The sequence below is a fragment of the Mauremys mutica genome, chromosome 11 (genome assembly GCF_020497125.1).
Source record: "Mauremys mutica isolate MM-2020 ecotype Southern chromosome 11, ASM2049712v1, whole genome shotgun sequence".
Classification (NCBI taxonomy): domain Eukaryota; kingdom Metazoa; phylum Chordata; order Testudines; family Geoemydidae; genus Mauremys; species Mauremys mutica.
Window position 1 is genome coordinate 19,050,310 of NC_059082.1, and position 24,786 is coordinate 19,075,095.

Here is a 24,786-nt window from a genome sequence, read left to right on the forward strand (position 1 = left end):
TAGGAGGTGGGGAAAAGAGACAGCCAAGGTAAATTCTCTGAGACCTGGAGCGCAGGCGAGGGGGATCATTCTCTGCCCATCCATACCAGGGACCCTGAGTCAGAAGAGTGGTGGCTAAGTCTTCAGCTGAAAGTGGGGACACTGAGGCAGCTAAAGAGCACTGCCAAAACTATGTCACCCACTCAAGTAAAGTGTAAAACAGCTGCCTGGGATATTGCAGAGGTTACTACAGCCAGGACCTCGGAAGGGGAATTTTCTTTCCGGAGTCTGTGACTGCCCAATGATCTGTGAAAATGTAAGTGCTCTGAGCAAGGTGGAGGAGAAAAACACTGCGCACCTCATCTCAGTGTAGGAACAAAAGGCCAACCCAGTGGAGTGAGGGATCAAGATCAATACCCTTCCTCCTCCACCCCCAGAGAATGAGGTTATACTACAGGAGTCCCCTGGCCTGATTCCTTAGGTTGTGAGGCAGATAAATGAATTTGGCTATGGGGAGGATTGAAGATACCCTTGCCCATGACTTGGGATCCCTCAGCTGTTAAAAGCAGCATGTGGTTAAGAGCCACTTCACAGGGAGCCAGATCTAACCTAGTTCCCCCTTCTCTCCAAAGAATTGCTTCCTAGGCTATGCCAAGAAGGTGTGGGTGGGAAATCCCCAACCCACCATGGGAGCAGCTGACGCTTTGAGGAACAAAGGGTTAGCATCTTCACTCCCTGAAAGCTTCATGGGAGCTGGAAGTGCAAGGACCAAGTCTCAAGTTCTCACCCAAAGGTTTTGGGGTGACCAGGGCAAGCAGGAGTGCATGAAAGCTCCCCCTGCAGATCCATCCCATAGGTGCTAAAGAGAGAAAATACATGGGATGGTTGTCAAATGGTGCCATACAGATCTGTGAATCATGCATGCTTGCTTGTTGTGAGAATGTTTTTATATAAGTAGGTGAAACATGAAATTGTAAGAGGTAATGGCAGACATACCAGGAAATATGCCTGTGTGTCCCGCTAAGATGCTGGGTGGGCACCCTAGCAACCCTTTCTCTATGGTCATATCTGTCCCATTTCCCACAGCATAGGCATAACTTTGAGGCTATTTTTTCAACTTTAAAAATATTATCTACATTTTTGAGAGCCAGATGTGGAAGCATTAAAATTTCAAAAACTATTATACTGAGATGTTCCAAATGACATAGGTCTATGAATATGTTAAAGACTTTTGTATCAATAAGTGTGATGTGTTCCTGGTTGAGTTTCCCATATGAGACTCAGAGACCGCTTTGGGCCAATTGGCTGAGGACACAGGAGAGCATAAAGGTTACAGCGTCTGAGATCTACATACTAGTTCACCATATAACATCATGTAAGGTCTCCAGCAAAAGCCTGTGTAACATTGGTCATCATAATCATTGTGAGATGTATGTTCAGCAAATACGTGAGGAGTTATGTATATATACTAACAATTATGCTCTAAGTCTGTGAGTTAATGCAGGTCACCAAAAGGTGATCCACAAACTGCCATCAGGCAGCTGGAAAGAGAGGAAAGCTTCTCTTTCTCTGGCTGGTCATGTGCAAACTGAGTATTGTATGGTTCACAATGGACGTCCATTTATAGACTGAGCAAAATGAGCAAAATGCTAGTCAACAGATTGCAGCCACTGCAGTAAAAAACAAAAACAGCAGGGGTTACCCCATTTAGGATTAAAGACAATGATTTTTTGGAACTACATCTGGGGAGCAGATCAAGCCCCAATGATCCTTCACCAGGGGGAGGCAGGCTGCCAGTGTGCTTGGCCTCATGAAAGAAGTGTCTCGGCCATCCTGGTCACACTGTGAGAAGGACTTTAGGTTAAGCAATATCTTATTAGACAATAAGGCATCTTGTTAGTTGAGTTTAGGCTTTAGAATGCATGTTATGATTTTCGCTTATATGGAACCCTTTCCATAGAAATATTCCAAATATTCTTGTGTTTGCTACCATATGAATCTCTGTTCTTTGTTAAAAAACTTGTAATTTTCTTTATTTATAAATAAGTCTAAGTGCTGTATATTGAGCAGAGCTTTGTTCTAAGGTGCAACTAGTAAGCCGTAGAGTACTGTTCCCTTGGGAACAGCAGGCCTGGTAATTCTGTGAGTGTCCAGGATACGGGGCTGAACACCATAGGGAGATGCTTGAAGGACTCAGGGGTTGGAGTGTACCTATAGCACGTTGATGTGCATGACAGATAGCAGAGCCCACATGGGTTGAAAACGCTTGTGTTGCTGTGGCTGTGAGGGTCAAGCAGCTGATCCCTGGCAAACACGTACACGGATTCCTCACACTAAGGGCAGGAGGTAGCAAGGTGCCTCACAACCTGGGGTAACCCAGGAAGTGTCACATTGTGGAATCTGGAATTACTAGGGGGTGATTAATGCAAAATCCCAATGCTGTTATGCAGATACCCAGCTGCTGAAGCTTCACCACCTAAGGAAAGGGGCACTGACTAGTTTTACCTGTTTCAGGAGGCCTGGGAAACAAAGGCCCCAAAACCATGTAAAGTAGTGTTTTCCAAACTTGGGACGCCACTTGTGTAGGGAAAGCCCCTAGCGGGCGGGGCCAGGTTGTTTACCTGCCGCGTCCGCAGGTCTGGCCGATCGCGGCTCCCACTGGTCGCGGTTCGCTGCTCCAGGCCAATGGGAGCTGCGGGAAGCGGCACAGGCTGAGGGACGTTCTCTAAACAAGTGGCTTTCCCTAAACAAGCGGCATCCCAAGTTTGGAAAACACTGATGTAAAGCATCAGTCTGAACTGACTAAGCAGCCCTGATTTTGATCCAACAAATGGACAAACTTTTAACCAAGGGGGCAAACTCTACTCAAAGGGTTTGAAGGACTTTGACCTACTACATCCCCACATGGAAGTTGGGTAACATCTGGTAAACTCAATATGTGTTTAGACTGTTTATTGTTTTGTTATAGGTTTTCTGTGTAACGGTTTTGTCCTTTAAGTGTACTGTGCTCTGCAAAAACTGTTTGGCCACTGTCACTGCTCCTAGAAAAAGAGAGTGAACTGCAGGTGCTGAGCTAGGTCAGACCTGCTGGGATAATCACAGTGAATTGCAGGGGGACTGCAGCCTAAATTCCAGATCTGAGGGGACAGGGCACAGGTCCCTGCCAAGAGAGATGTGACAGAAGCCTGAGACCTAAGGGGGCAGCCAAAGAGCAGACCACAGCATGGGTTCGAGGTGCTGTTACCCTGAAACTGTAACGCTATATACTTATAATGAATTGATATAGTGGGATAACAGCATTTCCCACTTGTCACTGGAAACATAGACCTGGAAGCAACCTTATAATTCATGCTGTGGGAGTACAATAGGCACTCCAAGGAGGGATGATACTACTTCTTGAGCCCTTAAACAACTTGAGAAGTTGTGCACCTGAACCATGTACCTGTTAGTCCACTATAATATATTTAGTGCTGTCAAAGTAATGTGCACTGTACAAAAACAAGCAGACACAAAAGGAAGAAATTGCAGTAGTCAAGGTAAAACATAACCATGACATGGAAAAGAAATTCTGCAGTGGGAACACAGAAGGAAAGACAGATATCAGAGATGATGCAGAGGAAGAGCTAACAGATTTGTGAATAGCCTGGATGTGGGAGAAGAACAAGAGAGGAATTGAACATGACACGGGAATACAGTACAGGATACAGGGAATACAGTAACTCCTCACTTAACGTTGTAGTTATGTTCCTGAAAAATGCAACTTGAAGCAAAATAATGTTAAGCGAATCCAATTTCCCCATAAGAATTAATGTAAATAGAAGGACACACACGTTTTAAACAAACAGTTTAATACTGGTACACAGCGATGACGATTGTGAATCTTGGCTGAGGTGCTGAAGTCAAAGGGTGGGATATTCTGCCTTACTGCTAAATGCTGAACTAGCAATCATCTGAGCCCTCAAGGCTTAACACATTGTTTTTAATGCAGCCTCACACTCTACAAGGCAGCATGAATGGAGGGAGGGGAGACAGCAACACACACAGTGTGTCAGAGAGAGAAATGCGCATTTCCCCTTTAAGTACACTGACCCAATTCTAAGTACACTGCCTTTTTAAATAGATCAGCAAGTTGAGACAGCAGCTCCTGCCAGCAAGCCCCGTCGTGTGTCCCCCCTGCTCTTTGGAACTGGGGTAAGCGGGGTGCAGGAGCAGGGGGAGAGGGGACACCCTGACATTAGCCCCTCTTCCTCTTCCCGCCTCCCGCCCGCACAGCAAGCAGGAGGCTCCAGGGAGCAGCTCCAAGGCAGAGGGCAGGAACAGCACATGGCATTTGGGGGGAAGGACAGCTGAACTGCCGGCAATTGATAGCCTGCTGAGTGGTTGCCGCACAGGGAACTTAGGGGAACGGGGAGCTGCCAGTCCACCCTGGTTCCAAGCCCCCAGCAGCTAGCTCCAACGGGCTGCTCTTCCTGCAAGCAGTGGACAAAGCAGGCAGCTGCCAGACATTGTAAGGGAGCATTGCGCAACATTAAACGAGCATGTTCTCTAATTGATCAGCAACGTAACAACGAAACAACATTAACCGGGATGACTTTAAATGAGGAGTTACTGTACAGTGGAGTTGCCAGTAGAGATGAGGACGGGAGGATTCAACAGTGAATGGAGTGTGCTAGCAACATAGTGATTATTTTACTTTCTATTCAAGAAATATCACAAATTTCAGAAAAATATAATCTCAATTATCTGAACATCACAGGGGCATTGAATACATTTGGAAATCTGAAGTAACTTTTGATGCAGTTAATAGAACTCAGGAAAATTACTTTGTTTTGAATAACTGAGCTTCAGATAATCAAAGTTGTATATAACATGAAAGAAAAGTCAATTGCTATCTGTTATTGGAACATTAGCATTATATATTGCATTGTCACACTATAATAAAAGTAATTCACATGTAATGGTTGTTTTGTCCTATACAGCATCCCACATATCAAAAGGAAGAGTTGCTAGCTATTGGTCATGACATTTTGAGTTCTATAGTCTCTTCTAATTCAGTGTCAGTCTTTTTCTAATCTGTACATTTCAATAAAGTGTAAAAACAGATCACAGTGCATGAACAACTGGACAACTGAAATAAAGTCTGCTCTATAAACTGAAGGAACACTCTTACAGATTAGCCTGGAAGAGTCAAAGAGCGAGTTAATGCTTTCATGACTGAAAACTCAATCCCCTTTCTCTGAAAAAGATAGAAGACAGATATTGTCTAAACATGTGAATCAAGGAAAAAAATATAATATTCATGCCTAGCTGGCCACTACCTGATAAAAATATTGGGGCAGATTATCATATGATGATAGATCAGAAATGTAATTATGAAAAAATTTATACAAATCATAAATGATTATAGTAATTTATCAGTCACTTACCTGCTGCATATCCATTATATCATTATATCTTACAAGAGCAATTGGAATGGTTACATTTTGTACATCAGTCTTGTTACCTGAAGGAGAAGACTAAAACATAAAACCTATATAAGAGGACTTGATAGCATATTTGCAGAACACAACTCTATATGCAGATTATCCTCTGAATGCCAGTATTTATGTTCACAAACAAAAATCAGCAGACACGATTCAAAGCTACAGAGAAAAACTCTTTCAGATATTTTAAGGAAAACTATGCTACAGACATTGAAAGGCTGACATTATAGACCCAGAGATGTTCTGGTAAATGTCTTATGCTTTTATGTAGATAATCAAAACAATAGTTTTACTCTGATAACCCCCCTTTTAGAACAACTCAGTTTTTTTAAACTAAATTATCAATGATGATATACTATCAATATTGTATTTTGCTGTATATAAATGTATTTGCGCAAACTGTATAATGTACATAAAAAGATATCCAATATTTTAAAAGAGCAAGAAAAATAGGACATGCATGTCTGGCAAAGTGATAAAACATGATCTAAAATAACTGTTCTTAAGGAGAAAAATTGACAGTATTAGTTGATATTTTTAGTGATTTTGTTTTCTGTAGCAATGATTGTGTACAGGTTCTGGATTATATTAACGCTTAATAAAATGTAAAAATTTCACTTAAAAGATTATGCAGCTAAAATTAGTAGAAAACAACAAAGATAAGCCTTTTCATTTAGTAGTTTGAGTATAAAGAACAGACAACCATAGAGGTCAAAATACAATAAATGCAACTAAGACAATGTCACTTTAACAAAGATTAAGCCATAGAATGTTAGAACTTACTAGACCACTTTTACTGGCAATCAGCAGTATTTTAGCACCATGACTTTGAGCAGTTCTTGCTTTATCCACAAATGAGCAGTTTCCCCTCATCACTACAACTGCCTTGTCCTTTATTACAAGAGTAGAAGGAACTTCAGAATTACTGCAGAACACTTTGGAGGTCAAGTTCTCCAAACTACTGGAAACCTACAAAAATCAAAAGTTGTATAAAAAAGTTAAAACTAAAAATCAAAGATTAGTTTCCAATATGGTTTCTCCCATTTATTTATAACACAAAAACATTTATTTACAGGGAGTAAATAGACCTACTAAGAAATATAATGAAACAGTTGACTCAGCATGTTGGATTCAAAATAGGAAATCAGCAAGGGGAGAGGAATAAACTTTCTGGGACATGTTCATGTGGATTCATTGCAATACTAAGATCACAAAAACAATTTAAAAGCATAGAAATAAGAAACTAAGTATATTTGAGATTTCTGAACCAGTCTTAACTGTTTTACAGCCTATTCCAAGGCCAATGCTACTCTGTAAACTAGTCTTCAGAATATGTTTATGCTGAGCAGCAGACAGCAACTCTCTAGAGAATCCAACTATGTCATAACACGAGTTTCACCAGCCAAAGAAGCAGTGACTCAGATACATATCCAAACTCTGGTTCTCTTACAACCCTCACACCAAGACAGTAGGCTAGCCCTAAAACAAAGTAATTGTAGTTTAAATATTTTTTCCATATATTTAATTTTAGTTTAAAAAACATTTATTAAGTCCTATTTAAAAAAACAAGCTGTTTTCTTTGGCTAGTCAAGTTATGTTTGGCCACAGTAGGCCCTTGACAGAAAGATGGCTGTTACACTTCCTCTGGTTTTGTACAGAGTCAGCCTTGTTTATGAATCAAGGGAAAGAATATTTCTCTTGATTATTTCCAAACCTATAGCATTTACCAATCACATCAAGGGTAGCAAAAGGAAAGGAAAAAAAAAAACAGCTTTAACATGTATATGTGGGATTTTTCTAATCTTGGCTCAAGGATAAGTTTTGACCAAGAGTAAGGCATCGTGATATAAATTCCAAATAATCATTAAAATACTGACACCTGAAAACCCATTTGCAATTAAATATATTTTAACGTATATATTTTAGTATTTTACCCAAATGCACATGCTGATCAATATGGGCAATTCTTGTTTTAAACATATCAAGTTCTAAAATAAGGTGTATTCCATACAAAATCACTTCACTCAAAGTGTCTCCAAGAAGACTTAACTGAAATATTTTTAAAATCTAATTCATTTTTCTCCATTTTGACATTTATTTTTTTGAGATTCATTCAGTCTGGAAAACAACAAAAGTCAATTTCACTTTAATTTATAACCATTTTAACTTTTTTTTTTTTGCCAAGAACTGACTAGATACTAAAATATCAGAGTTACGAAAACTTGGGGAGTAGGTGAGTGTTTAAATCTAAACATGAAACTTAGAGAGAAATAACAATCAGCAACTTTCATTAATGCATTTCAATATTAGGCTTTGAAAGGTTTTTTAAAAACATTAAAATTTGGTGTCTAAACAGCATGACAGTATCATTTGGGGTACTGTGAATGTTGGGCTTACTCAAATATATATTCACAGCGCTAAATTTAAGAAATTCTTTTTTATGATTATTTTTGACAGCAGATAAGCAGTGGTACCCATTTAGAAGTTATCCTAATGAGAACATAGAACATAAGAACGGCCATACTGGGTCACACCAATGGTCCACCTAGCCCAGTATCCTGTCTTCCGACAGTTGCCAGTGACAGGTGCCCCAGAGGGAATGAACAGAACAGGCAATCACCAAGTGATCCATCCCCTGTTGCCCATACCCAGCTCCTGGCGAACAGAAGTTAGGGACACTCTGAGTATGGCATTGCAGCCCTGCCCACCCTGGCTAATAGCTATTGACGGATCTATCCTCCAGGAACGTATCTAGTTCTTTTTTCTTCTCCAAGCTGAAGTCCCAGTCTTTTTAATCTCTCCTCATACAGAAGCTGTTACATACCCCTAATCATTTTAGTTGCCCTTCTCTGTTCCTTTTCCAATTCCAATATATCTTTCTTGAGATGAGGCAACCAGATTTGCATGCAGTATTCAAGATGTGGGTATACCATGAATTTATATAGCAGCATTATGGTATTTTCTGTCTTATCTGTCCCTTTCCTAATGGTTTCTAATATTCTATTAGCTTTTTTGACTGCCACTGCACAGTGAGCAGATGTTTTAAGAGAACTATCCACAATGACTCCAAGGTCTGTTTCTTGAGTGGTAACAGCTAATTTAGACCCCATCATTTTGTATGTCTAGTTCAGATTGTTTTCCAATGTGCATTACTTTGCATTTATCAATACTGAATTTCATCTGCCATTTTGTTGCCCAGTTACCCAGTTTTGAGATCCCTTTGTAACTCTTTGCAGTCTACTTTGGACTTAACTATCTTGAGTAATTTTGTATCATCTGCAAATTTTGCCATCTCATTGTTTACCCCCTTTTCAGATAATTTATGAATATGTTGAACAGTACTGGTCCCAGTACACACCCCTGGGGGATACCACTATTTACCGCTCTCCGTTATGAAAACTGATCATTTATTCCTATCCTTGGTTTCCTATCTTTTAATTAGTTACTGATCCATGAGAAGAGCTTCCCTCTTATCCCAGAACTGCTTAATTTGCTTAAGAGCCTTTGGTGAGGGACACTGTCAAAGGTTTTCTGAAAGTCTAAGTACACTATATCCACTGGATCATCCTTGTTCACGTTTGTTGACTCCCTCAAAGAATTCTAATAGATGGGTGAGGCATGATTTCCCTTTATAAAAGACACATTGACTTTTGCCCAACAAATTGTGCTCCTCTATGTGTCTGATAATTCTGTTCTTTACTATAGTTTCAACCAGTTTGCCTGGTACTGAAGTTAGGCTTACCAGCCTGTAATTGCTGGGATTGCCTCTGGAACCTTTTTAAAAATTGGTGGTCACGTTAGCTATCCTCCAGGCATCTGGGACAGAAACATGATAGGTTACATACCACAGTTAGTAGTTCTGCAATTTCATATTTGAGTTCCTTCAGAACTCTGGGTGAATATCATCTGGTCCTGGTGATTTATTACTGTTAATTGTATCAATTTGTTCCAAAACCTCCTCTAATGACATCTCAGTCTGGCACAGTTCCTCAGATTTGTCACCTAAAAAGAATGGCTCAGGTGTGAGAATCTCCCTCACATCCTCTGCAGTGAAGACTGATGCAAAGCATATTTAGTTTCTCTGCAATGATTTTGTCTTCCTGGAGTGCTCCTTTAACAATTTGATCGTCCAGTGGCTCCACTGATTGTTTAGCAAGCTTCCTGCTTCTGATTTACTTAAATTTTTTGATGTTAGTTTTTAAGTCTTTGGCTAGTTGCTCTTCAAATCCCTTTTTGGCCTTCCTAATTATACCTTTAAACTTGACTTGCCAGAGTTTATGCTCCTTTCTATTTTCCTCAATAGGATTTAACTTCCAATTTTTAAAGGATGCCTTTTTGCCTCTAACCGCTTCTTAGTTGTTTAGCCACGGTGGCACTTTTTTGGTCCTCTATATTTTTTAATTTGGTGTATACATTTAACGTAGCATTGATTTTACTCAGTACTTTCTCCTAGAAATTCCACTTGATCCAAAACTGTTCTTGGTTTTATAATTCTTAGACAGTATAGCTACATAATGACTTACAATGTCATCCAGGGTATTTGGAAGAGATACCCACGAAGGATTGTAACGTATGCAGTAATCCTTTGTTAATGGGGGTATCCCATTTCCAGAAGCATGCAGGATTCCCTCCTGTGCATTTACCTATAATATGAAGTTTCTGCATTAGACAACACAGTTTACACTATCAGTGGACAAATAATATTGTTCTAAACAAGAATAGGACAACTTAAAAGTTTCAATATCCAAAAAAAAGAAATGGAATAGGTAACAAGATTAACCTTGACAACTTGGTTTTGATTCTGTAATGCAGGTAGAAAAGTGGAAAACTGATCAGAGTTTGCCTGGCTAACAATAGCAAGGAAACAGTGATGCTCAAGTACATTTCAGATGCAACATATTCATTTTACACACACACAGACACACACCAACCTAAAGTGACAGAAACCTCCAGGCAAGCATTCTTAGAGATTCTACACATAAGATTTTACATTCCCTTTAAACTGGAAAAAAGGACTGATATAGCCAGCATAGAAGAAGATGTGGTGTACAAATTTATATTACAAGTCATGGGCCCCATCTTAAATACCTTCTCTCATGTGCATAGTCCTCACTGGGAATGCTCATATAAATTTACTTTTGTGAGCAGTAGATGGATGATTAAGCCTTATGTTTTTCCTGGAGTTATAGCAATTCTAAAGATTCAGTCTTGGCCTGGAAGTTTTGATTTGCTAGTTGGCTTGGGGGTGGTTTTTTGTGGGATGGGAGAGAAGGGAGGATAAACACAGCACCCCCACATCTGATTTAAATTTTAGACTTAATTCTAAATTGTGGGAATACTTGGTTGCAGATTATTTTGGGCACCTGTAAATCAAAGTAGCTATATTTTATACAGTCAGGAAGACTGGATATAATCATGGATTTCTACATAAAAGTGCATTCTTGTTGGTTATTATAACTTCAATACATATTCTTCACAACTCAGAGATAGATGTAGGTTTCATTTTTAGAAGGTACACTGTATACATTTTTTAAGTGACTGATTTATTTTGAAAACTTTTCAGATGAGTTTTACAGCTATATCAGAAAATAAATGATTGTTTGGTTATTTCATTTACCAAAGGTAACTAAAGCAGATATTTATGAAGTCACTGGGAGATGAACTATCTCCAGTCCAACGGGTTAATCAATATTTTGAGGATTTTCTTGCCATGCTTGTATTAGGAGATCATCACTAGACAGACATTTAAATTGTTTTATTTAACTAAAACAACAACGTTATGTATGCTGGATTTTTTTTCTTCAACAGCAAACATAATATTTTAACAAAATCAGCAAATGAATTTTTGAATTTAGTTAAACATTCAAGCTTTTGAAACTTTGCACTTTTAGAGAGAGATAAGGGATTGACTGTGTACACAAATTTGCAGAGGAACAATAGGGTTGAGGTCTGTTATTTCTCACCTCTATGTATTATTTATTTATTTATTTTAAACCATTTTTGCTGTTAACAAGCATGTTATCTCTGGAGACACAAATCCACAGTTTGAGAACTGCAAAACTAAGTATCTTTGACAGTATCTTCTAGACCAGGGGTGGGCAAACTGTGGCCCACAGGCCAAATCCGGCCCGTCAGCCATTCTAAACCGGCCTTTGAGCTCCCGCTGGGGAGTGGGATCTGGGGCTTGCCACGCTCCGGCACTCCAGACGGGGAGCAGGGTTGGCGGCCGCTCCACACAGCTCCCAGAAACAGCCGCATGGCCCCACTCTGGTGTTCCAGCTGGGGCACAGGGTCGGGGGCTTCTCCATGCGACTCCTGAAAGCTGCGGCATGGCCCCCCCTCCGACGCGCCAATGGGAGCTGCAGGGGCAGTGCCTGCGGACGGGGCAGCGTGCAGAGTCACCTGGCTGTGCCTCCATGTAGGAGCCAGAGAAGGGACATGCCGCTGCTTCTGAGAGCTTCATGAGGTAAGCACCGCCTGGAGCCTGCACCCCTGAGACTCTCCCCATGCCCCAACCCCCTGCCCTAGCCCTGATCCCCCTCCCGCCCTCTGAACCCCTCGATTCCAGCCCAGAGAACCCTTCTGAACCCCAAACCCCTGATCCCCAGCCCTAACCCAGAGCCTGCACCTCCAGCCGGAGCCTGCATCCCTTCCCTCACCTCACTCCCCTGCCCCAGCCTGAAGCCCCCTCCTGCACCATGAACTCCTCATTCCTGGCCCCACCCCAGAGCCCGCACCCCCAACCAGAGCCCTCGCCCCCACCCCCTCCTGCACCCCAACCCCAATTTTCTGAGCATTCATGGCCCGCCATACAATTTCTATTCCCAGATGTGGCCCTCGGGCCAAAAAAGTTTGCTCACCCCTCTTCTAGACTAAGCACCGAGTCCCATTGGGTAAACAGAAACATTAACCTAAATAATCTATACAGAAGCCCCTGAAGCCCCATAAGATTGGGTCCCTAATCCATGAACTGTTGGAACTCATTTACAAAACTTTTCTTAAACATTACATGAATATATTGTCTCATACTATAAAATTAGAATTTATAATCCCTATTCCATAATGAGATATCTTTGAGCTATACTGTATCTTAATTAAAACTATCTTTAGATATACTTTTTGAGGAAAAAAGCATTTTATCAAAAAAATCCGATTTAAAGAAAAAAATCTGATTTTTTTTAAATCATTGATTGTTATCCACCCTGATTTTATAAGATTTTTAAGACAGGATTTTATAGTTTATACCATGATGTAATCCTTTTGTGTTTGTGTAGGCACAGAATTAAAGAAAAATGAAGATGCTAAAGTCTGAAAACTGATTTTTGAAAGTGCTCAGTAACCAAATTTCATAATAATTTTCTGATATAGCACTTTTCACCTGTATTTCTCAAAGCTGGCCACTAACTGACAGAGACAAAGAAAAACTCCAGCTGTGGACAGGTTATTGTATGGAAATTCCTATAATTATGTTTTTTAAAAATGAATATATTATTCACAATTCTTGCCAACAGTCTTTTGGCAAGATTGTTGGAGGGGCACATTAGAGGATGGATTCTGAAACTATATTTATTATAAATACTTAAAAGCCTTTTTTTTTTTTTAAGTTAAATTAGTAATTTCCCAATTTGATGCACACTTGATTAAATATAAAACAAATGCAGACTCATAAAATAGTCAGGCACTATATGAATTTGTCCACAATAAAGGAAATATGTAACATTTCTTTTCCATGTTCCAGATAAAGATCTAGAATTTAAAAAAATTATATCTAGAAGGTGACTAATGAAAGAAAAGGTGTCATTTCTTGTTTCAGTTAGGTGTTGCCAGAAGAAAGTAATTGACCGGCAACTAAGGAAAATTATGCCATAATTTAAAGCTGGTCATCTTGACTTCTTGAAAGAGGCACTTAGCTTAACATCAGGAATGAATTAATAGAGCAAAAGGAGTCGGCAAGCCCTGTTGTAGGTTTTAGATTTCTTTTTGTTTTGTATTTGTTATCTGCCAGGTATAGACTTAAGCAATATTAATAAGCAAGAGAGAGGTAGAAAAAGAGAGGCTTGCAATTTGATGCATGCCATGTATATAGGAAGTACGCTAATAGCTTGTATTTCTCTATGATCTTCTTTGAAAGGCATTAACCATCTCCTATAGCAAACGAGACCTTCGGATAAAAGGAGAAAAAAGCAAGAGGTGCTCCTGTGTAGTTGTTTCAGAGTGCTAGGTCTGTCTGGTTTGAATGGCAAAAATTCTTATTAAGAGCAACCCATTTTATCAAGCTCCAAGAGTGAACATCTGCTCACAAAGCAAAGTGTGAAAATAGTGAGAGCTTGTTAGTATTTTAAATGTACAGTCCTTTAGTTACTAGATAAAGTTGACAGATTTTGAAGAGTTATTTAATGATTTATAATAAGCAAAAGAAATGCCAATCTTTACCTCTTAAACTAAGCCCATTCATCTAAAAATATAAACTGCTGGCAATGAAAAGTCATGATATTGATCATCTTACTTCAAATGGAGACAGGAGCGAGTCTGAGCAGCAAGAACTAGAGGCTTTCACATTAGCCCCTTCCATTATCAGAACTTTCTTGTGTATAAATGAGAGGTATAAATAAATATGGGGTTATAAAGCTTCAGTGCTAATTTTTCATAAGTAGTAATCTTTTTTCTAAAAAAGTGATCACTTCTTCTTCAACACTTCTACTACATTGTTTTGCTAAACAGTCCCAACACTGCTACCACCATTTAACTTCCATTAGCAGTAGTCATAGTTTCATTGTTAATGTACACAGGCTCTAGGTGACAGCCAGTGTTTTACGCATGTTGCATAATCCTACTAAGAGCATATCAATACAACACTGTACTTAAAACATCAGCTATACTAACCTGCCCGCTGTGGAGCTGATAAGTAGCAACAATAGGTATGTTTATAAAAAGTTTCCTCCTGTGGGCAGAGGCCAATCAGCACTGACCTATCGATAGACTGGACCTCAAAAGAGCCAGTTTGAAGTTAGGAAGCATCTGAAAGTTTATATATTTATCTGACATTTTTCTGACCTTTAGTCTGCAGAGTTGGACTGGAAATACCCTGACAATCCAGGCCCAGCTAGAAATACTACCAGGATGGCCTCTGTCGTAATGTTTAAAGCAGTTTTACTTCTGATCCTGGATAGGAACTGGAAAACCCAAAAGAGCCAATCCATCTTTTTCAGACAGACATTTCAGATCTTCAACAAAACAAGCTATGATTGAGTTTGGTTCTGAAAGTGAGCAGCGTTCCCAACAAGGGAGAAAGTGACTGGTTCTCATCACAACCAGAAATACAGAAAGACACCTTTTGCACACAGCAGAATTGACACAGAGTCATATTAGCTCACACAAGCAGTCTTTCACCCAAACCCATTCACACCAGCCCACATGACTAGGACCCATGTCCACTACCACCTTGTCACCCTACTCCACAGTCTTGCCATTGTGACCCACAGCTCACACTGCACAGTCCAGGACCTTGAACTCAACCACCCGCCACATGATGCCAACCAACCTCTCCTCAACATGACATCATGCCACACCCCTCCCCCAGGTCTATCACCCCCCTCCACCCCAACACTGCATCCTCCCCCCCAGCTCCAGTTCTCCCCCCCAGCCCTCGCACCCCCCTCCGCTCTTCCCTCACCCCCCCCCCCGCCAGCTTCGCTCCACAACCCCCCGCCAGCCCTCACCCCCCCCACAACTCCAGCTCTCTCCCAGAGTCCTCCCCCCACAGCCCCCTGCCGACTCTCGCCCCCCCCTTTCCCACATCCCCTGCCAGCCCTTGCCCCCCCCCCAACTCCAGCCCCCCGCCCCTTCCCTGCCACTACACCGGCCCTCGCCTCCCCCTACAGCTCCAGTTCTCTCCCACAGCGCCCTGGCGGCCCCCGCTCCCCAGCCTCCGCGCCGGCCCCGCCGACTGCCCTCCCCGCGGTCACCGGGGCCGGCGTCGGCCGCACGGCAGCCCCTTACCCGCGGGAGCAGCAGGGCCCAGAGAGCGGCCCACAGCAGCCAGGGGCGCCTCATCCTGCTCAGCCTCCTCCGCCCGCCGGGGCAGCAGCCGGCCCCGGTTCGCCCTCCACCTGCGGCCTTCCCGGACCCGCCCAGGGACCCTGCACAGCGCCGCCAGCTGAGCCCGCCCCGAGCGCGGCACTTCCTCTTCAGCCGGCTGGGTAGGCGGGGGCTGCCGCTGCCAGCGCGGACATGTGACAGCCCTTCCCCCGCTTCCGGGAGCCCTGGGCGGCCGCCTCCCCCGGCTCCTGGGCAGGTTCCCTCCCGCAGCCAATCCTCGTGTGGCCTCGCTGCATGTCGGGCCCCGCAGAGGATTCAGGGGGCCTGGGGCAAAGCAATTTCTGGGGCCCCTTCCATTAAAACAAAATTGCAATACTAGGGAGTACTATATTCTCGAGGGGGCCCCTGCGGGGCTTGGGGCAAATTGCCCATTGCCCCCCCCCCCTTCTGGGTGGTCTGGCCTGAGCATGCCTTGCCCAGCAGGGGAGCGAGGCCCTGCATGGTCCTAGCCCTGCTGTGCCCCCCCCCCAACCCTGGATAACGAGGGTGGGGGTGACGGGGTTGATCTTTGGTGAACCAGGGAAGAAGGGCAGGACTGTTGTCCCTATTGCCTTCCAGCAAAGGGTTTGGCTGCTGCATTGCATTCCTAAGGCCCTGGACAAGGCCAGGCCACTCATCCTGCAGCCAAGGTGGCCCCTTTGGGGCCCTCCCCCAATTGAGTGTTTCCCCCCTTCTAGGGTGACCAGCTGTCCCTATTTTTGGGTCTCTTTCTCATATAGGCTCCTATTACCCCCCCTCCCCCATCCCAATTTTTCACACTTGCTGTCTGGTCACCCTACTCCCTTCTGACAACTGCAGCATCCCTCTGGAGGGTTGCTGCTGCAACATTAAACAAGGAGCCTGTGGCACATGCAAAGGGCTTGTGTGATGGCTTCAGTTTCTGTTGCCAAACAGGACCCACTGCCTGTTGCTGAGCTTGCAGGTGACCTTCACTGCCCCCTCAAACACATATACACTCAGGCTGGGCTTTCTGTGCTACCTGCCACACTTTGCTCCCTTCTGGAGGCTCCTTCCTTTACTGCTGTCTCTATACTCTCCTCCTGTAATTAGGGAAACAGTTGATGTGCTTCCCACTCCACACCATAGCTCTGTCTCTCCCTGTTTGATGCTTTTCTTAAAGTCCCAGCACTCAAGTAAGAACATGACATTCTCAGCTTTAATTTTTAAAGTTTGTAACTCTATATCCCTACAAGGATAATGGCATATTCCAGTAGTTTCTTCATGGGAGACTGATCTCCGTGTTTACTCCTTTTCCTGCCAAGGACAGAGCAGAAAGGGAAAGAGAAACTCTTTTCAAAGGCTTGGTCAGCAAGTGTTGCTGTAGAATCCCACCAAAACTCACAGGGGCTGTGAAAGAGGCGGGGTGCTGGAACAATTTGTATTGTGGGGATTCTGAGAGCCATTGAACCAAACTAAACCCCATATATAATGGAAACCACTTCAAGCCGGGGGTGCAGCAGTTCCCCTAGTTCCAGCACCTATGGAAAGAGGGGAGGGAAAATAGTGAAACAACAGACAAAAAATTAAAAAGGGGATTAAATTACACTCAGCACAGCTGCGGGGCAGGAATGGCTAGAATTGCGAGGGTAGCGCACTTGGTATGAAATCAATCAGTCCTTTGGCTCTTTGATGAAAATTGCTTTTACACTAGCCACTGGAGCGAGCCCACCAACTCTTTACACAGAGCTTTGGATCAGGGTTGCAATGGTTCCAGAGGAACACTAGTTTCCAACTCCAACTGCATATGAAATAGTGACCTAAAAATGACCTGCTCTGTTACCAATATTCCAAGCCATCAAGCCCCTGATGTATAGCTCAGTGTGTGCTGCCTTTCCTTTGTGTCACCTGACAATTTCTGGATAATAAACCAGTAGCCTGTCTGTTACTCATTTTTAATAGAACTGCTGTGAAACTCTTATTTATTCTTTATAAACCACTATAGTTGTATGGACCTAATCAAAACTGAAAACAAAAAGCCCAATCCTACAGGATGCTCAGCACCTGCCAAAGTGTGAGTCAAGGACACTTGGCACTTCTCAGCATCAGGCCCAAGATCCCTGCAATCTTTTCTGTTGAGCACATATAACTCTTCATTAAACCCTTTTCAAATGTGATTCATCATATGGTAATGGGAATGATGCCTGATGAGAACACTGGAAAAAAAACAGGGAAAACCATTGATATTATCAGCTTGTATATTGGTTTCAATAAGGTGAAGTAACTGGGGAACAAACTTAACAAAATTATAAAACTACTGTATTCAGGAACAAACAATGGTCATGTTGTTTTATGGGGGCTGGGGGAGAGGGAAGAGGGCTTGTGTGCATGTGGTTTCCCCCTCATCGCATATGGTGGATTTAAAAACCAAATAGAAATAAAAATGTAGCATCGAGAGGCAATTCCCCACCCTATTGTTGCAAGTTTACAGTAAATCACATTTTGGCCCTAGGAATTTGAATAATCTTGAAATGTAATTCTGTAAATAATTACTATTTTGATCTACAGAAGTTCTTTTTACTTTGACTATGCCAAACAAGCATTTTTTCTCAGTAACATTCAGAACTTTGTTTCTGTGTCAGCAACAGATACACTGCAAGCAGTCCAGTCTCCCATTTTAGCATGCTTAAACAGTGAAAAGGAATGAGACACTGTGACAGACTGACAATATCCTGAACAAACCTTATGGAATTAAAATAAACTGTACTGAATTGGGGTTAATACTGTTGGGGTACTTTGTATTAAAAATTCAGTTGTGCAGGTGGTGTGGCATTATATGTATCTTCTGTAGTAGGGAGGGTAATGAACTTCCTCCATTATCAGCCTTTGAAATCATTCCCCCTGGAAAAATATGGATGTATTACTTGTTCAAACTGGATTTTCTAGAGATCATGTGTTTCTAAAAGGTATACTCTAGGAATTATTTTGGGGAAGTTCTAGGGCCTGTCTTATATAGGAAGTCAGACTAGATGATCACAATGGAACCTTCTGGCATTGGAATCTATGAATTTATTTTGTTGAAGAATCTGGGTGGTTTCCATTCACATATTTTTGCAGTGTGGTGTAGTGTTGAGTTCCTTACAAATGTCAGCTTTAACAAGGGAGATATTTTCAGGTACCAAAACCCACTCCTGATAATTATGAGTACATTTCGGATCAGGTTCTGGCCTTAGTTACAGCAGTGTAAACCCAGAGTCACCCTACTAATTTCATTTTAAATCCATATGGCTATTCCCATTCACACAACTGTTACTGAGATCAGAATCTCTGTCCTCTCTCTAGATAAGTAGAAAGATGATCCCCTTTGTGCTGGCAGTAGATTAATATTTTTTAGGTCAGCCACTTGGATAGATACAGAAAAGCAATCCCAGAATTAAAGTAGAGCACATATATTCTTAATAAACTATTGATTATGTATGTAAATGAAGACATTCCAGCATTACTTCACTTAGAGGAAAGTATGTTATTATTTTAACATTTTATGTGGAAATTAGCATTACAGGGCATAACTTCAATGGGAGCTTTGCTTGAATAAGGAGTGGGCCTTTAGTAATAATCTACCCACACAACCTTCTTGCCTGTCCAGTATAGTTTTATATAGAAGTATCATAGGTGAATTTAACATTAGTCAATGTAAAAAAAAAAAAATCTAGAAAAGCTTCTTGCTTACATTTTCATGAAAAGTATTTAAAATACAATAGCCAAACCTTTTAGTAATTAGAATATTTGGAATACAGGTTTGAAGCCTGTAATTACTGTGACATTTCAGATAGGTGACTAGGAACATAGACTGCTTCCTTCTACCAGACAGAAGTTGAGCTACAAGGTGGGCAAAGTAATATATTTTATTGGACCAATTTCTGTTGGTGAGAGAGAAGCTTTTGAGTCTTTCAAGTCTGGGAAACTTAATCAGACTGTCACAGCTAAATACAAGGTGGAACAGATTTAAGCAAAGTTCAGTTTAAGTTTAGAAAACATTCTATCTTTATTTTTCTTGTAACCATTTCTGACTTTAATACCTCATTACTTGTACTGCACTCACTTAAAATCTCTTATTAAATAAACTTATTTTGTTCTTTAATCAGAAGTAATCCAGTGTTGTGAATTTTTTTGGTAACTTCATTTAAGGTGGCAAGCTGTTGAGTATTGGTCCCCTTAGAGGGGCAACAGACTTAGTATATCTGGACTGTTCAGAAGGCTGGACAGTGCAAAACATGTTTTTTGGGGGAAATTCACGAGTGAAAGTGTGTTGAGGGTCACCCTGCAACTAGTAACAAAGGCTGCTGGAAGCCAGAGTGTGGCTGGTATTTGCTGACATGCTGCTGGGGTCAGAGCTGCTGGACCAAGACTGTGGCTCAGAGCAGGTGCGGTTCTAGGTATTTTGCCACCCCAAGCACGGCAGGCAGGCCGCCTTCAGTGGCATGCCTTCGGGAGGTCCCCGGTCCCGCAGATTCGGCAGCATGCCTGCAGGAGGTCCATCAAAGCCGTGGGACCAGCGGACTCTCCGCTGGCATGCTGCTGAAGGCAACCTGCCTGCCACCCTTGCGGCGACCGGCAGAGCGCCCCCTGTGGCTTGCCGCCCCAGGCACGTGCTTGGCATGCTGGTGCCTGGAGCCACCCCTGGCTCAGAGTGTGACCTGCATGGGTATGACCTGCATGCTGGCAGGCTGATTATGAGTGACCCAGGTTGGAAGTTACAACAGCAAAGCATTGTGAGGCAACCAAGGTTGCAGAATTGGAGCTAGTCACAAACAGATGTCACATTAACAGCTACAGGAGATTCTGCCTTAGCTGAAGTAGAAAGGACCTACACTTTTGGAACAGACTTACAGACTTTTGGTCACTCGTTTTCAGTGGCCATGGTGTATAACATGAACAACAGCTATGAAGTAGGCATTGTGGTAATTGCAATAAATAATTCAGTAACATCTCACTTAACATTGTAGTTACGTTCCTGAAAAATGCAACTTTAAGCAAAACAATGTTAAGCAAATCCAATTTCCCCATAAGAATTAATGTAAATGAGGGGGTTAGGTTCCAGGGAATTTTTTTTTCACTAGACAAAAGACATTACACACACAGAGTAAGTTTTAAACAAAATTTAATACTAGTACACAGTGATGATGATTGTGAAGCTTGGTTGAGGTGGAGGAGTCAGAGGGTGGGATATTTCCCTTACTGCTAAATGATGAACTAGCACTTGGCTGAGCCCTCAAGGGTTAACTCTCTACACAAGGCAGCAGGAATGGAGGGAGATATGTGCATTTCCCTTAAATATACTGCCTTGTTTATTAGATCAGCTTGATGAGACACAGCTGCTGCAAGCTCCCTCCTCCTGAGTCCTGGTCTGTCCCCCCTGCTCTATGGAAGATAGGGTAAGTGGGGTACAGGAGCAGGGGACACCCTGACATTATCCCCCCTCTTCCTTCCCTCCCCCCCGCACAGCAAGCAAGAATCTCAGGGAGCAGTTCCAAGGCAGAGGGCAGGAGCAGCACATGGCAGTGGGGGGAGGGACACAGCTGAACTGCAGGCAGCTGCTGCACAGGGAACTTAGGGGAGCAGGGAGTTGATAGGGGGCTGCTGGTCCACACTGGTTCCAAGCCCCCACCAGCTAGCTGCAATCGGCTGCTCTTCCTGCAAACAGTAGACAAAGCAGACAGCTGCCAAACGATGTTAGAAGGGAGCATTACACAACTTTAAATGAGCATGTTCCCTAATTGATCAACAAAATCATGTCAACCAGGATGACTTTAAGTGAGGAGTTACTGTGTTAATAATTCAGGGCCAGATGTGTTACAGTATTCATTAATGTCTTCAGAGATGGATTAAGGTAATCCAGGACACAAGGCACACCATGACATGAGGCCTCTCATGACTCTATTCATGTAGCCCTGCCTCTGGGCTGTGTTCCCACTTCTGATGTGGGAGTGGCAGTAGCAATAGGTCCCCCCATCGCTTCCCAGAGAGTGAGGGGCTGCGGTCTAAGCCACACATCCCTGGTGAGCACCAGGTGCCCCCCCTCACCTTGAGAGTAGCTGGGAACCTTCTGTCCCCCAGAGAAGCCAGGTAACAGGGATGCACCTCCCACTATTTTACACTCCCAACTCTTCTTGGATGAGTCAGTCTAGCCCACTGCACCCCTTTCCCCTTGCTAGAACAGTACTGGCAGAGGACCCCAAGTGCAGTAAGACTTGGAATTAATACCACATTGAGATGCATGGGGCAATTCATACTTCACAGAGGCATCACTTCAGGTTCTCTGCAGACTTAGGTAGATATCACTGCATCAGTTACATTCAGATTAGGTTTTGTTTGTTTTGAAATCAATTAAATGGCTGGAAACTATGTTAAATGGAGAGTAAAGTTGCTTAGTGGTAAGTTGTCCCCTTCCAGAACATTGCACTGAGTAAAACCCAAACTTCTGAAAATCCATAAATGAAGAGGTAAGATTGCTCATGCAACCTTAACTCTGCCCTCATTCAACAATGCCCTAATATGCCCCATTAACACACACACACACACACACACCCCTGTACTCCGCCAACCCACAATTCACCTAGCATAGCTGGAGGGCATGGGGGGGGTTGGCGTGCATGGAGGTTGAAGTGCACTGGCACAGCTGTGGGATGCAAGGGGATTGGAGTACAGGGTGACAGATTCACTGGCAGGGCTGGGTCTGCAGGGGGTGAGGTGTACTGACAGAGCTGGGGATTCAGGATAGTTAGGGTGCTCTGGCAAAGCTGGGGTTGCAGTACACTGGCAGAGCTGGGAGCATGATGCCTCCTTCACCTGAGCCCTCAACCTCTCTCACCTCCCTTACCATTCATCCCCTTCCCCACAAACCCTCTCCCTTCACTGCAACCCCAAGCCGCTCTTTTCCCTCCCCCCCACCCCCAACTCCTCTGCCCCCTAATGCCTCTCCACATGCAGGACAAATTCACATCTAATCCCCTACAATACTTTGATTACATTCCCCCCAAAATGAAATTACCACTCATAATTCACAAATTACAGCAAACTCCACCCATTCAGTCCAAATCTCTCTTTGTCATAGGTAGGACTGGTGATTAATTTATCCCTAGCTGTGTTATGGCAGGGTAAGTTCACAGCCATCTCAAGGTCTGTGATTCATTCAGTCATTAATACCTATCAGTTTAACAATACAGAGCAATAGAAGGATACAAGTTGTGGTGGTGGGTCTGTAACTAAGGAGCCCCTTGGTCAAATAACCCCAAATCTGGGTCAGTAATGCTACACTGTTACCCTATGAGGCACCCCAAACTTCAAAGCAATCTGATTAATGGTTTGGATTTTAGAGCATTTCCAAGAGTTGAGTTTCAAAGCATACTAAACGGCGGGAATGGAAACAGTCTAGCTGCTTTTCTGTATTGGCACATATACAGTGTAAAAATGTACTTTTTTTTTTTAAATATTGTTCTCACTTTGGGTCTCCCAAAAATGTAGTGGGATTCATGCATTATCTTAGGAATACCATTTTGATCCACTAACAAATAGTTTGATCTCTACCACTGGGTAAAAACAACCAACCAAACCATAGAAGCTTTTTTTTTTTTTAAATGTCTATTTTTCCACAGCTCATATCTCCAGAACCCCACTCAAATTTTTCCACTAAATTTCAAACAAGTCCAACTGAGCATGTCCATTTTTAGAGGATTTAGAATGGTCAACCTTTTAACAGATATCTTGATAAAGCTTTAACTATGGCAGCACTGGCATGCTGCTATCATGAAAGCTAAGATTCTGATGTAATCACACAATTTCATGAAGCTAGGTGCAGGTCTGTAATGCCTATGAGTCTTCCTACAGCCTACGTAACCTAAAAGGTTAAACAGTTGCAGCATTAATTTTAAAAAAAAAGTTATTGGAAACAGCTCTGCTTCTCTAAAAACATTCCACTGCATTTATGGCTACTCTGTTTCCTGCCCTAAAGCCGATTTGCAATCTAATGAGCCAACCAGCTTTCTATTTCAGGACTCCACTCCTCTGACATTAACTCTTTAATGCTGGAGTCATTTCTCCTATACTGTCTAGGGCTAAAGGAATCTACCTTCAAAAATTACAGGCTACAATTATGGACTAGTGGAACATGTTGAAGAGTTAGAAGGGAGCTCCATCAGTCTTTTAAACAATCTTTTGAAAAGAGGAATTTTTAGAAAGAAGATGACATTGCAAAGTACAGGAGCTGAAACCCTTCTCAAAGCAAGCACTCTGATGTTTAATCCTTCAAAGAGCCAATAATCTAGTGCAGCTGTATAAAACAATATTTTGTCAGTGCAGGATACCTGGAAACCTTGCAAAATACAACCCAGAGGAAAGAAAGCTTTGACAGCAGAGTAAAATATCACCATATCCTCCCCCTATCCCTCCCTCCCCGAATCTTACCTCCAACAGCAATCATTATGAAGCACAGATAAGTAACATTTGATCTTGGACTGTTAAGTTTTCATGACAATTCCACAAGACTGATATCAAAGTAATGTCCAAAGACAACCCAAAACAGTCAGGTATTATAATCATCAGCTAAAAAATAAAAAAAATAAAAAAATCTACTTTTCCAGAATCACTATAATTAATAACTTGTATAAAATATTTCTTAAATTAAGAATCCCCGTCATCCCTGTCCTCAGGGATAGACAAGGAACTTTTACTGTACCGATAAATTAAAAACATTGATTTAAGTATGAAGAATATCTAATGTTTCCTAAAATAGTTTGTCTCCATTCCCACGGAATGGACATTAAACTTAACCAATTACCATATTCTCCTATGTCCAGTCATTGACCTGCAGCAGTAGTACAGTAATTACTATAAAAGGGAAGCCAGTTCCTGTGTTAGAGATTATCTTACGATAGGATATGCTGACATCTCATTTAAAAAACACAGCATAGCACTATGCAAGTGGTATTAAATGCTTATATGAGGTATCTGATAATACTTTGAAAAAGAAAATAGTATTGGAGTCTGGATTTTTTTAACCTGCCATATTAGACTTTATATGCAATGATACCTGTGCTTTGCTCCCCACTATATCTAGTTCTTACACTCATAGTATAAAACAGACACTATTCAAAACGACTACCTCTGATTCATTTGAAGAAATCTATAGTATTAGGACTGTGGCACTGTTATATACATAGAGCCTGATCCTCTTCTCCCTTACGCAGTGTTATTCCTTACACCTGTGAAAAGTGAGTATAAAATACCACCA

General features: G+C 42.2%; 1 protein-coding gene across 4 annotated transcripts in view; it reads right to left on the minus strand.

The window, feature by feature from the left end:
• Positions 1-15,652, minus strand: part of SPPL2A (signal peptide peptidase like 2A) — a 49,586-nt gene extending 33,934 nt beyond the window's left edge. The window contains exons 1-4 of one of the 4 annotated variants that reach the window (XM_044980181.1): positions 15,462-15,652; positions 9,986-10,105; positions 6,246-6,431; positions 5,406-5,495 (exon numbers count right to left, since the gene is read on the minus strand). In XM_044980181.1, the coding sequence (XP_044836116.1) occupies positions 5,406-5,495; positions 6,246-6,431; positions 9,986-10,105; positions 15,462-15,515 (450 nt within the window). In that variant the 5' untranslated portion in view covers positions 15,516-15,652. The remainder of the gene's footprint in view (positions 1-5,405; positions 5,496-6,245; positions 6,432-9,985; positions 10,106-15,461) is intronic. The other 3 variants (XM_044980178.1, XM_044980180.1, XM_044980179.1) reach the window with 3 other exon arrangements.
• Between the last annotated feature and the right edge of the window lie 9,134 nt (positions 15,653-24,786).